Consider the following 15219-nt stretch of genomic DNA (forward strand, 5'->3'; position numbering starts at 1 on the left):
CAGCCATTTAAGAAAAATGAAATCCTGTCATGTGTGATAACATGGATGGGCCTGGAGGACATCATGCTAAGTAAACTAATCCAGGCACAGAAAGAGAAATACCACATGAACTCACTCAAACATGGAATCTAAAAAAGAAGCTGATATCATAGAAGCAGAGAATAGAATAGTGGTTACCAGAGACTGGTGAGGGGAGGAGGATGAATGGGGAAAGAATGGCCAATGGGTACAAAGTTACGATGAGACAGGAAAAGTGAATTCTGGTGTTCTATTGCATAGTAGGGTGACTATAGTTAACAGTAAAATATTGTATATTACAAAATAGCTAGAAGGGAGGCTTTTCAATGTTCTCACCACAAAGACATGACAAACGCATGAGGTGATGGATACACACACTGCCCTGACTGGATCATTAGTATACAGCATACATATGTATCAAAACATCCAATATTGTGTCCCATGAACATGTACATGTGTCATTACAATGTGTCAATTAAAAAATTAAATGAGTAATTTTTTAAAATTTGAGAGCTTTTTCTATTATAATTTTAACTGACAGAGCATGTCTGGTGTTGACGGCAGAATCTGCTAATGTGTAATTATGGTTCCATAGTGCTGTGCCTTCTGGTAATGTCTTAATTATTCTTAAGTTCTAGCTTTTGGTATTATATTACATGAAGCCCCATTCAATGTGCAGTTGAAATCTAATACTTGGCTTCTATTCTTTTCAACATTGCTATGCTTAATGACATAATTCCACGTATGAGGTGACACATCTTCCAGTAATTGGGGTGCATCATCCAGGTCAAGGCCAGCTTTGTAATTTTCAGCATGTGTATCCCTAGTTGACATGACATTAATAAACATGGTTTCATGATCTATCTGTACAAAGGGACGACAGTTACAATATTTTTGAATTTTACCAATAAACTGCTCTCCCATCAAACGCTCTGTCTTCCTTCAACTAAACAATTAGACTTCTTATTTACACCTTTTTAAGTGAATCCACACAGGTAAGCATCTGAAATTTCTCTTTCGTTCTAAGATGACATTTATCGTTGGGTTGATTTAAAATTTCTGACCAGGACCTTAACTTTTCAGCCTAAAAAAAGTGAAAATTTTAACTAACAGGTTATGGAGTATCTTATTCGACTTGCTCCAATAGGGAGCACTTGATTTTAAAATTTTGAGTAACAGCACTTAATAAGTAATAAACTACTGATAATTCACATATTTGTGAACTCAAATAATTTTAATTAAAATATTTTTGATACTAGGACTATTATTTATATCACAATGAATAACAGTAATACGATTTTATGAACATGCAGGTCCTACGTAATCCCTCTATCACTTCATTAAACACTGGGCTCTTCTTGCAGAGGATTCAGCTTTTTTTAAAGACTATTTTCTCCACTTGTGTAACTATTTTCACCACATTCTTTTTTCTTTTTATGTTGCAGTACTTGTGGTGTTCATGAAGATATTTAGCAAGTTTGCTCCTTGCAATGTATCTATGATAATTCTTTCTTTATTACAAGCTGACACATACATCACAGAAAGCTTGTTTTCAACACTCACTTCGAATAGCATTTATCCAAAAGAAAATTCATCTGACTATCATCACAGCAGATGTTGGCCATTTTCACTGGTTTATAAAAATGCGTTTAAGGGGTTTCAGAGTCAAGTGTTTGTGTTGATCAAATAACTCCTAAATTGACATTCATACGTTTGAGTGTGAAATAAAAATTCATGTTATTTATTTCTGCTTAATAGACTTTACCACAAGCAAATTCATGAGACCCACACATTCCTTGTTTCACGGTACTCCTTATTTTACAAGCTCTGGTTTTGACAAGCCTCATCTCAGATGAAATGTATATTTTATCTAAATAGACGCCTTAGTTAAATGTGTGCCTCTTTACATTTTCATCATGCAGGACATAAATGCCCAAATATTGGGGGGATGGTCATGTAAAAGTAAGTCTGTCATTTCTGCTGCAGTTCACACAGTTCTGCTTCCTCATCTAGGGAAAGGACACTGGTGGCCTTCCTCTCTGTTATACTACCCCCTTCCCGTTAATGGTCCTGCAAGAAAGATGTGGCTGTCGTGTCTGGTGATGGGTACTCTCTGGGAGCTCTGTGAACCAGGGACCATCTGTGGCACAAAGTGACCCTTTCACCTTTTCCTAGGCTGCCACATCTCTGGAGCCACCATGCTGGCTCTGTCTCCCTCTTGGAGTCCTCGGGCAGGTGGGCACTGCTGTACTTTCTATCTGCCTCCCTGTTCAAAGCACTTTATATCTGCCTCCCTATTCAATGCCTGGGGCCAGGGATGCAGACAGTGCTGTTCTCAGAGCCCACACCCTTTTGCTGGACCTAGGTGAGGGACAAAGGTCTTTGGCTCTTATCTTGCAATGGCTGGCAGAGTTAGGTCTGGGGCGGGAGGATGGGGACCCCCTGTAGACCATGTTCTCTAACACAGCCTTGGGTGATAGCATGCCTGTTCAACTTCATGAAATCCTATTTATTTCCTGTGTCAATAGAGAAATTTGTTTCTGTCACCATCAACAAGCCTGGAGTACAGGAGAGGTGTGGAGTAGGACTTGGGTACCCTGCTCCTTGAACGTTACATAGATGTTCCTGTATTCATGCTCAGGAGGTCTCTAACATTATGGCTAGGTAGCTTTTTGGGTTAGGAAAGCCTGGAGGACCTGTTTGACTATGAAAAGGTAGACAGTAGTCCTCATCTGAGCTGGTACCCAAGATTTAAATTCATCTTCATAATAAAGTAACAGGCGTGGATGGATTACTTATGACAGCTAAGAAGAAAGGAGAGATGAAGAAGGAAGGTCTAGAGGAGAAATGGGAAAAGATGGCGGTAGGTGAAATCTTAGGGGAAAAGCTAATTGAGAAATCCCCTTTGGTGGGAAAGTTAAGGGATCTAACTTGTCTTATCTTCCATGTCTGAAGTTTTTTTCTGGTCTTCTCTGTGCAGTTATCTCCCTGTCTATCTCTCAGCCCTAGAATAGTCTCTTACTCAGGATAACGTTAGTGGTGTTTTGAGTAAGGAAAGCCCAGGGATGAGGTCAGCATGGGGCAGAGCAGGGCAGAAAGAGTAGATTGGCCACCAGAGCCAGAGTCATGCCCATGAACCCAAGCTGGTAGAGAGTACAGCTGTAGCACTGAATGAGGAGTGATCACACTCATACCTTCCCTTGGTGTGATTCCATCCACATCCACACCTTTCCATGCCCCCACTTGCTACCCATAAAAGAGAGGAAGGCCACTTTAGCGGGGACATAGGCAGGAGAGTGAGGGGCAACTCAATCCCTCATTTCAATGTCTGTTTTTTTTTTTAAAATATGCATGTAGCCTGTATGATATTACCTTCCAATACCGGTTAATTTTTCAGATGTTTATGTCTTTATCTGAAACAAAATTGAACATGCTTAAGGACAAGGAGTAGATTTTAAGCCTCTTTGAATCTGCCAGTACATCTAGCACACAGAGTATCTTCAACAGATATTATTTAACAGGATATAGAAGACCATGAAGCTCCAGAGACTGAAAATAAATGTCTATTTTGTTTTTAAATGATGATTTTTACAAATGTAGTCAACGAAGCCCCGGATCTAAGGTAAGACTGCCTAAGTATGAAAGTTGTTTATTTATTTATTTATTTATTTATTTATTTATTTAGATGGAGTTTCGCTCTTATTGCCCAGGCTGGAGTGCAGTGGCATGATCTCGGCTCACTGCACCTCCACCTCCCGGCTTCAAGTGATTCTCCTGCCTCAGCATCCTGAGTAGCTGGGATTACCGGTGCCTGTCATCATGCCCAGCTAATTTTTGTACTTTTAGTAGAGACAGGGTTTCACCATGTTGGCCAAGCTGGTCTGAAACTCCTGACCTTAAGTGATCCACCCGCCTTGGCCTCCCAAAGTGCTGGGATGACAAGTGGGAGCCACTGCACCTGGCCTATTTGTTTATTTTTAATAGAGACGGGTTCTGACTATGTTGCCCAGTCTGGTCTTGAACTCCTAGGCTCAAGCAATTCTCTCATCTAGGCCTCCCAAAGTGTTCAAATGATAGGTGTGAGCCACTATGCCCAGCCTCTATGAAGGTTTAAAGGCTGGTTCCACACAACCTGTGTGACCTTGGCATATTACTCAACATCTCTGTGCCTTGGTTTTCTGATCCAAAAAGCAAGCATTGAGCATCGTAACAGCATCTCCTTCCAAGGACTGTTCTGGGGGTTGGTAAAATACCCAAAGCATTTGGCACACTCCCTGGAAGCAGTTACAAGCTACATGCGTCCCCACCAAAGGGGATTTCTCAGTTAGCTTCTCCTTTTAGGCTCCACCTACCACCATCTTTTTCCATCTCTCCTCCAGCCCTTTCTTCTTCATCTTACCATTGTTTGTCCAGCCTTACATGCTTGTTTCTATGACACCATCTAATAATTCCCTAATTGTTGAGGCATGTCTACTTTTCTTCATTCCCAAGTGTTGACCCCTGGAAGGGAAGCAACTGGCCTTCGATCTTCCTGCCCCACTTCTCTTGCAGTATTATCCGGAAATGCTTTATGAATTGTACTGAAAGACCTCCAGCTGGTGGTCTATTCTTAAGGGCAGAAAGATAAGACCAGTTGCTCCAGTCCCCTCAGCCACCCATCTGAGCTAAAAGCCAGAGGCCACGAACATTTTAAGTCTGGTAGGCCTCATAAGAACCTGTCCTCTTCTTTGAAGGAATCAGGGTATCTGCTTTAGGCCTGCAAGCCTCTTAGAGGTCTGTACCAGAGGTCTCCAGCATGGGGGTATGTACAACACAGATGACCCCTACAAAGATACTTGGAAGCAAACTTAGAATGTTTTTTTACAGCTACTGGATAACTATATTTAATCTTTACTTCTTTGTAATCTCCATTTTTATGGGTGTTATACTAGACAGAATTTAATATATATGATGTCTTTAATACCTAAATAAAAAGACATATACACATATTAAAGGCATTGTCTCATACATTCAGGTTGTGATACAGTTTCTGTGGCTGTGAAAATGTGAAGACATGAAATTATATGAATCAGATATAGACACAGGTGTAACCTTGGTGGATGCAGGGAAGAGAGAGTTTGTGGCTTTATGCTTAGGAGCTGGAGAGAGGTAGCTTCTCCTCCTCCACTTGTGGTCCTAAGAGGTCATCCAGGCACTTCTGGAAATTTCCATTGTATTATGTCAATCAGCATGTTTTCTCAAAATTGCCTTAAGTTCAAAGGTGCAGGCTGGGTTGGGGTCTTGAACATCTGAATGTCACAATCGTAGCACATCTCTGCCACAGCTATTACCAGGAAAAGCCCCCAGCAAATGGGTTTCACCTTTGAAGCAGTTAGATGGTACTATTGCCTTCCTCATAGGCGGTAGGAAAAAAACACTTGTTCATTCTGGATAGCTCTCCACTGATGGCTTGGAGCAGGGGACAGCAAATTTTTCCTGTCAAGGGCCAGATAGTAAATATTCTTGGTTTTGCCAACCATATGGTCTCTGTCACAGGCACTCCACTCTGCCCCTGCAGGGCCCAAGCCACCGTGGATGATAAATAAATGAATGGGTATGGCTGCATCCCAATAACTTTATTTATGGATACTGAAGTTTGAATTTCATATAATTTTAACATATTACAGAACATTAATCATCTTTTGATTTCCCTCCCCAACCATTTAAAAATGCAATCATCATTCTTAGCTCATGGGCACTACTAAAACAGATGGTGACCTACAACTGGCCCATGGGCCATTGTTTGCTGATGCTGACTCAGAGAAATCACTATCACACTAGAGTTGTTTTTTTTTTTTTTTAAGTGTGGATATCTTCCTTGTGTTTAATGTGATATAAATGAATTAAGGTTTTTTTTTTTTCTTATGTAGCTAATTTTTCATTAAGTTCCTGGAAGTTTATTAATAAGGGATAATTCTAAGAGCATATGAATATGGAACAGAGAATCAACATAATCTCTTTTGTTGTCAGTTTTTATTCAAATTAGATATTGAATGTCACTGTGGTTATCTTCTTCTTTTATAAGATGTGCATAAAAATAAAATTACCTTACTTAATAACATGCAAAAACTAAATGCTAAAGTAGTCCAACTCCAGGCAGGAGTGGATCTAACAGGCTGTAGGTGAAAAAAATTCTGACAGAAGAATAAATGGGCATTCTTTTTCATCAAAACCAAGATATGTATTATTAATATGGGGTCGCATTTATGATATCAAAAATAAAATAAAGAGTATTTTGTGCCTTTCTCCCTATGATTCAGTGAAATACTGAAATGTAAATATCAATAATCAACTATAAAAGCAGCTTGGCTCGCCTTGATTTCAAAGCATGTAATTTAGCATCATAATGCAGTTTAAGAAAATTGCCATGCTCTACTTAGTGGTCACTAGAAATTCCAATAGTCTGAGGATGTAGAGATCTGCATGCCAGGTTCCGAAGCAGAGCGCCAGCTCTGCCAGCCTCAGTCTCTGCTGGCGCTCAGACATATCATTAGGAAAGAAGGAGAGAGCTGTACTGTCTGTAGACCAGCAACACAGTCATTCCAGTTTACTTAGCAATGTGCAGCTTGATAATAAATGCAATTCTCAACCTGTTTTTAATTACATCGATTTTAGAGTTAAGATAAGTGTTCTCTAGCAATGTAATTATGACATTTGACAGATTATGTTGCAAATGGCTCCAGATACTGGAAAACACTTGCATTTTGTCATGTGACCTGTGGTTGTATTCAATTGAAAATATATATTTAATCTAGGAGAGCTATATAATTGATTGAACCATTTGCAATTGCCAACATCCAACCTTCACACAATAATTCTGTGATTCAATCTATTAGTGTGTATGAAATAAATTGTCTGCCTTTAAAAATATGCTGCATGTTTAGCAAGTATGTTTTTGTTCCAAGCTTGTCAAATAGGTAGACAATATCATGAAAAAAACTTACCATCATCAAGCATATGTCTTTCACGTCCTACGAATGACTACGTCCTCAGGGTACTTATATTCATTATATAAGTGAATAATGATCTGCTAAACATTAGTGTTGCTTCTTTCAATTTTTCTCTTTGACAAAATGAGCTTACAATCGCCATTTGCCTCCTTTCATTCAGATTATAACAAGGTAGCCTGAATTAAAGTCATACTCTGTTTCCACCATTATCATTACAGACATTGATAGAAGCAGGTCACAGAGCTTGTGGGGCCAGCGGACACACAGACACACACCTTTCATTTGGGAGTGTTACTGAAGCTCCCATGCACAGCCCACCCCCTGTGGACAGGCCACCCAGTGGGGTCCTGATTACACACCTGTGCTCGTGCGGTAGGTGCCGGTGTGTGCTGGCGGCAGAGGGTCCCCCTGGCTCTGGCTGAGACTCCTCATAGGGGGCTTCTGATAGACGCGGTCTTCGTAGATGGGATCTATGTGGTGTTCTGGGGACTGCAGGGCCCGCAGCTCCGGGCCCAGGTGCCCATGTTGGCTGCTGTATGAGGCTCGAGACCCAGCTGAAATAAATTAACAGAGAGGCATCAAGGCTCAGGCGACCTCTAAACAGAACTTGATTAATCAAAGACATATTCAAATTTTTTGGACAAAATTTTTGAAATTCTCAGGAAATCAAATGAATAACATGAAATGGCAGCAATACGTCAATCTAATCAGCTTATCGGCATCACCCAGCTGCCTGGCTTTGCGACCAAACATGATCTCACTCTAAAAATGATGTTTCTGAGATAAACCCACATGGAACAAGACCGGTGAAATGTTACTTTTCTCAAAACCTAATGAATGTAGCTAGGTTCTTCACTAAAGGAATCAGGTAGTCAATCCTAAAAATCTCTTATTAGCCCATAGTCCTTGCAGCTTAAATTGTACAAGAGAAATCATTTTAAATGATGAGCTACGATGGCAAAGCCATCTTGATGTTGTTCCTAAAAAAATGAACTAGAATTTGTTCCCATCAGCAGTATTTCCCTGGGAAAAGGATAAACCAAAATGTTTGAACTTACAACAGCTTAAATCCCCGAGAGAAGCAGATATTAAAGAAAAAGGTTTCAAGTTATATTTTCCTTTACTCTGACCCTCTTAAGTTGAAGCATTTACATTTAGTCTGCCTCTCTCTGAAAAAGTTAGGAATGATTGCCACTACCTGGTTTAATGTATAAATTGCGGCTACACATCACTTTGTAGTATTTATAAATCCTTATTTGTCTCACTTCATTGCATGGTATGGGAAGAGGTGTTGATGTGAGGCAATGCTATGGACCAGAGAACCATGAGAAGGTCTTGGAAGAAAGGAAGCCTCTGTACATCAGGAAATAAGACTTTAGGGCGGGCGAAGAGGCTGGCTTGACAGACAGGAAAGAGGACGCTGACTGAGGGCCAATATTTTATCTGAGGTACAGTCAGAACCACTGGAGCAGAAACATCAGGGGAATCATTTGCACTGGGGCAATGAGATGGCCTTGGGGCATCAAGGAGAGGTGGCATCTTCCATGTTGAATACAGAACACAGACAGGAACCAAAGGAGACAATGGCTGATTTTGGGAATAAGCCTTCAGCTACATCCTACAACTAATCCCCACATGGAGTACTGGGATTTAACTGGCAACTGTCTTTCAGCAGCCCTAGTTCAGCCTCTCCATTCTGGATTAACATGTCAGGGTGCTGTGATTCCTTGATCTTGGCCGTGTCTCGATAGCTCTCCTTCCATTTTGCCTTCCTCAGGGAGCACTTCAAAGCCAAAGTCTTCAAATGCTCGATGTTAGGTCTGTTTCGGTAGGAACATATAAACTTAAAATTGTAATATTCTTGTCTAGAATATTTGAGGAAAAAAAGCCATTGTAGTTTTTAAATTGCCAATAGAAAAATGTTTTACTGGTATTTTTAACACGGGCTACTTTAAGTACACAGAAAACAGCATTTCTGAATAATTGGAGAAGTGGTGAGAACTCTATGAATTCAGTGTTAACAAAAACCACTGAGTATTCTGAGGAGAAGAAAGGGACAGGGCAGGCAAGTTCCCTACTTTTCTCTTTGCTGGTAATTAAATTCCAATTTAGATAGTGCTCTGATGAATGATAGATTCAAAATAACTGTTTTGCATAATTAGGTTCATTGCATCTGATTTATCAAATGCCAACCTCACTCTGAATATTATCTCAAGCTTATATTTTCCAGGAATATATTTAAGTACAATATACTTTGCGTTCTTGTTGGCAATTCTTATTCCTGAAGGTTTTGAAAATATTGCTAAGGATTTAAAAATGTAAAAATTAAAAAAAAAAAAAAAAAGACCGTCATCACATCCAAATGCAGAGACAAATAAAAGTTATCCATCACTGGTACATTTAGAGTTGTTACTTTACCATTACTCCTTTATTCTAAGCATCAAAAAACATCCAGTGATGACCAATGAGGATATGCTGAACTTTTAACTGGTAACATGGTCTTAGGGTATATGTAAAAATCTTCTTATTACATGCATTTATTTGGCATTCAGAAATTTTCATTAGTGTCATTAATCGAATTGAGGACCAAGGGTGCTAGGCAAGGAGGAAGAATCTTAAGGTAAAGTCTACCTATGCGGATATCCATCTTTTGATATGCTGATATTATTACAAATATAATAATCAAATTAACTATCTGAATAGGATACTATACTTTTTTACGTATTAGAGTGCTCTGAGTAAAACTATAAGCCCATAGTGTTTCCCTGTGTAAACGCTTGTGCAAAATACAGTTACATATGTTAAGCGTTATGCATAGTTCTGAATCAGATAAGGCATTTTAAAAAGAACATGATTTACACTTCTTTTTATCCACTGTGATCAAGTTTCGATTGCTCAAGCGTGGGCACAGTTATTGGCAAGAGAGACACAGAGAACTAGGGGAAAGAAAAGGGCCAAGGAAACAAAGGTTAAGGACGTCACTGCTGGAATTCATGGGTTCTACCACCCGTGTTCAAGAAAGAACATGTTGGATCCATACGAACAAGGCCTATTTTATTTGGGGCCATTTCAAGGAAAAAATTCTCACACAATGTTTTCTGGGAATCTGCTACAAAATGTCATTAGATGGTGTATATATTTGCTGATTCAAATAAAATGTCCTTTTGTTTAGTAGCAATTTTCTTTCATCATTATGGTCTACTTGAAAGTCAATCTCAAGCGCCACACTGGACTCAAAACGTCATTCATGAGAATTTACATCTTTGCCAGGGACTGGAACTCTGTTATTATCACAAGAAAAAATGCTGGAGAAAATTCAACTTTGTCTAAAATGTTACAGATGTCAAGGCCAAACGTTCTTGCCCATTATGCTGGTGGAGAACAATCCTGGGAACCCGGCCTTGACCAAGACCCTGCAGGATGGCAAAGTGCAACCAAAACATGGATGAGCCAAAGAGAAAAGGGGAAGTAGATCCACCGACCAGACCAACTGCCCAGATGGGTTCCCCTGCCATGACAGACATCATGTCATGCAATCATAATACCTGTGTCTATAAAGCATTTGATCAATTACTGCAGCAATTCCTACATCATCCAGCATTGATGTCTCAATTTTATAATAGGGTTTTGCTCTTCCTATTTCTTCTCTTCACAGGACAAAATTGAGGCCTAGAGAGCTCAGGCACTGGCAGTTTTTCATATACATGCGTTTCTGAAAGTGAGCCTAAAGACTCACAGCTGAAACATGGGTACTTGGCTTACAGGCTAAGGAAGATTTCATGATGCAGGAGGGCTAATGGGTATTGGAATTTCCTTACATATATTCTGTGTTGGCTGCTGCTCCTACAGGTTCAGAGAGCCCCCCCAAAACTGGGAAGGGCTTTCAAGCAGATCTAGGACTAAGCCTGAAGTATTTGCTGTCTAAGAACTACCACATGTCTTGCCATGGCACCTCACAGCCATCTCTTCTTCCCTGCAGCAACAGGTGACCTGAATGGATGCTTAAACAGCTCAGAACCTACATGACTACTGACCACTTGGCTGTGGGGTTGCTTTCAGTCCTGTGGCAGGGAGGGAGGTATGGACTCCAGGTGCTCAGAGAGGTGGGCCGAAGGGACCACTGGAGAATGAAGGGGCACAAGACCTCAGACATCGCCTGCTTCTATGTTGACACATTTATTCCTTGGTTCTCATTTCCATGTACAACTACCATGAGGAATCGTGACAACATGGCTCAGCCTCAAATTCTACATGTGAAAGGTGGCCTTGGGGTGTCGGTGTTCAACAGTTTGAGGGAAACAGAAATCGTATTTAAAGTAGTAATTTTACTGCTGTTTCCTGTGTCACTTTTGCCCAAAGAACTCGAAATAAGAATATGTGAATTCTGTCCCAGATCTGTCTCTAACTAGCTGGATAAACGCAGGAAACTCACCAAACTCTTTGATCCCCGCTTTCCTCCAGTGTAAAAACAGAGATAATAATATGAGTGGTATTGTTGGAGGATCAGATGAGAGAGATTATGTGTGGAAAGTGCTCTGCAATTGATAAAGCAACATCAAAATAGGTGTCCTCAAGCCACTGAATCTTTGAATCAATAAATTATGTCATTGCATGCAAATGTATCTTTTGATTTGACAAAATAGTTGAATACCTCTTACCATAAACTACCCAAATTTCAAAAAAAACTTGAAGATTTCAACTTGAAATAATCTAAATAAGTCATTTTTCAGATAATTTTGTGAAGCATTATTGCAAAATGTGAATGTTATAGTTTTATCTTTTCTTAAAAATACTAAGTGCTTTCTAATGGATTATTGTTAAAAAAAAAATGCAGGAATGAATGAAGTTCCTAAGGAAAGAAAACATCGAAATGACCACAAAAAGGTGCCATCATTTTTAGAAAGGAATAGGGCATAATTAAATCTCCAAATTGAAAATAACAAACACCTGATAATTCAATAGGAAGCCAGTGACAGATCTCAGGGGGTTCTTGACACAGAAAATAATTAATTTAATGGGCACAGAAATTGCCCAGAAATTGCACAGCTGAAAAGGGCTACATATGGCTCACCGCCTTGTGTCTTGCCTATTCCTGTTCCACACCATGTTTTCCTTGGGTCAACAAGGCTCTGTTTTCATTTGGCCAACAAAACAAGTATTTATTATTTTTGCAATGATTTGCAACTAAATTTCCATGTACTAGATTTTACATCTATCATTTATAGGTACTAGTTAATCGCTATGGATGTATATATTCATTCAACACATTCCCCGAGTGCCTGGGAACCTCCAAGAGTTGAAGATGTCCTACTGCTCAAGACAGACAAGGTCCTTGGCTTTGAAAATAAGTTATTACATGCAGGAGGATGGAGGAAAAGGTGTTGAAGAAAAATGAGGCAGGGCAGTGAGAAGAGAGACAAAGTGTCAGGAGGTTGTGGTGTTTGGATGGGGGATCAAGAAAGTTCTTTCTGAGCATCTGACATTTTAGCAGAGAGCTGCAGACAGTAAGAGAATGAGCTTCACTGGAGAAAGAGCTGTATGGTTCTCAGGCAGAGGGAACCAGCAGCAGACATGAAGTGTCCCTCCAAGATTTCAGAATATACAGAGAAGTGATTTTATGTGTACTGAAACAATACTGTCTTTAAAAGAAACACCAGTAAGTATATGAAATTTTTAGGAGTACATACTACAATTGCTTGTACGAAGAAAATGATTTTTTTAACTCAAAATTTCAAAATTTTGAAATTTCATGGCAAACACATTTTTATCAGAAGGATTTGCAGCATTCAATGGGAGATCACACAACCTTAGGAGAACTGCATAGCTGAAAATTCAGCTCCAACTACTTAGGTTCTTTTTTTTTTTTGGCATTTCAATTTTCATTCCTTAGAATAGGATTAATTCTCAAATCTTAGTTTATTCCTCAAAGAATCATCTAGAAAACTTGCTGAAAATGCTGACTTCGGAATACAACCCCCAAGAGATTCAGATTAGGTCAGCCACATGGGATGCATCAATGTACATTTTAATGGGCACCCCCAAGCCTCCTGGTTCTAATGAAGGCATCACACCGTGAGCCATCCTGTCCCAAATAAAGGAGAAAAAGAGGAGATGGGCATATTTATTTTCAAAAAATAAGCATCTAATGTGTTACACCTTCCATTTATCATTTGTCACTTTATTCAGACAATTCCACTTAATACAGGTGATGCCAATTACTTTATGACATTAATAAAACAGGTCCATGCTGGTTTTTTTAAAATTGGAATTCATTCATATTATTTTATTTATATACTCTGTCATTTATGACTCTCTAATTTAATGCAAATTCACCTGCCTTTACAAAGAAATATATTTTTGTGTGTTTTCATTTTGCAGTATCAGTATAGTTTATAAGGACATACTGCCATTTAACTGGTCTCTTCAAATTTAGCACTGTTTCAAATGCTCATTTGCAAAGAGATGGAGGGAGAAAAAGAAGGATCTAAACAACATAGTATTCACATGGCCAGAGTGAGCAGGCTTAATGTGTTTGTGAACAGTTCTTTCATTATGAGATAAAGTGCTGTTGTACGAAGAAAAAAAGTAAATTTCTGATGATACGAAGAGAAGTCCAAAATAAAATTGAGGTTTTAAAAATTGTGTAATCAGTTAATGCGTTGATAATTATTAATGACACTACAACTTTGAAGGGCAAGAGGGAACTTCTATAGAGAAGGGTGGGGCCGGGACTGGACGCCAGTTTTTCCCTTGGAAATCTACACTGCTGTTGTTCCTTTGTGGACACCCTGATCTTAGGGGTATGGCCCATGATGACAGGTCAGCATCGCTAGGCAACATGGCTTTGCAGGTAGTCAGCCTGTACTCTGTGATAGTTGATGGCTTTGAAATAGCTCTTTTCTGGACTTTGAACCTCTTAAAATGTTTGGCTTGATACCTGTTATCATGAAACTCCAGGGGGAAAAAGTGGTATCAGCATATAAACACTTTGAGATATACAAAAAGTAACATAACTTTTGTTAACATTATCTCAGAAATGTATACTAGGTAAATTGTTGAGAGGTGCAAATATTACATCTTAGATCTGAAGAATACCTCATCATAATAAAACTTATCTTAAAGGCGGCACATCAAGAAAGGTGTGCCTCAAATGCTACTTCGGGATTATCCATGAGGAACTGGGCACATTCACATTCTTCCTTCTGAACTCTGTTTACTGAGACTGACTTGTTTTATTCTTGATTTTTGCTTTTGACCCAAAACTCCAAAATCTCCTTCCTACTCCTATGTTAATTCGAAAATTAAACCTGCTATTTCAAGGATGCCAAAATACTTCCCTATGTATTCTGAATCAAGCCTATCAACTGAATTTCATTTGCAAATGATCACTAATTTGTTGTAATTCATTTGACATCTTATATCATGCTGTTATCAATGTAAAGATAGAAGGACACATTTCTCGTATAGGTTAAGAGTCATATTTCAGACTTAGGTTTGGAAGGGGCATTATTAATTCACATGATTTCAAAGACAAAATTGCACTGAAACCAAATAATTTCAGTGTAACAGGCCATCTGATAATATAAAATGATCCTATTATAAATCTGTTTTTGGAAAGAAAAAAATGCCCTTCATCATATTTCATAAGTGCTAGATTTTCTTATATTATACTAACTTAGCACAGCTTTGCTGCTCTTACTAATAACTTGAATACTATGCAGTCTCTGGCAGCGTACAAAACTCAGAATCTGTTCCTGTAACTTTCCTGATGAGGTTTTCTGATACAATTTATTGTTACGATTAAAATTCATCACACCTTTTACAAAATGAACACTGTAAACTATTGGGACTCAAATACTTTCCAGCAAAAATAATTTAAAAGCCAAAATCACTGCCCAGGACATCATGGTAAGCATGTCCATGTGATCTAATCCCTATAAAAGTATATGCCCCTTGTTCCTGAACTTTCTTTTTAACCACAAGCATTTATTCCCAAACGGTTAGGGAAACAGGCTTCTTTTGTTCAGTTCTTTTTGTGACAGGCAGGCATCTGGAACATAATGATAGTGGTAACGGAGTATAATGAGTAATGTGGCGTCCTGTATCAAGCTTTGCATTTTTACTTTCAGTGGACGCTTGTTCTTCCTCTCTAGTGAAACGGATGGAGTGTAATATCCCACCCCTCATGCACGGCTCCAACTTAATGAAGAAC

The 15219-nt window shown here is 39.1% G+C and overlaps 1 protein-coding gene across 7 annotated transcripts in view; it reads right to left on the bottom strand.

Annotated features, from left to right (window-relative positions):
- The window catches only part of CTNND2 (catenin delta 2), a 943187-nt gene that overhangs the window by 375425 nt on the left and 552543 nt on the right, over window positions 1-15219 (bottom strand). For all 7 annotated transcript variants that reach the window (XM_010356592.2, XM_030927650.1, XM_010356588.2 and 4 more), the window contains one exon: window positions 7367-7561. In XM_010356592.2, the coding sequence (XP_010354894.1) occupies window positions 7367-7439 (73 nt within the window). In that variant the 5' untranslated portion in view covers window positions 7440-7561. The remainder of the gene's footprint in view (window positions 1-7366; window positions 7562-15219) is intronic.

This window comes from Rhinopithecus roxellana, chromosome 3, assembly GCF_007565055.1.
Source record: "Rhinopithecus roxellana isolate Shanxi Qingling chromosome 3, ASM756505v1, whole genome shotgun sequence".
NCBI classification, from domain to species: domain Eukaryota; kingdom Metazoa; phylum Chordata; class Mammalia; order Primates; family Cercopithecidae; genus Rhinopithecus; species Rhinopithecus roxellana.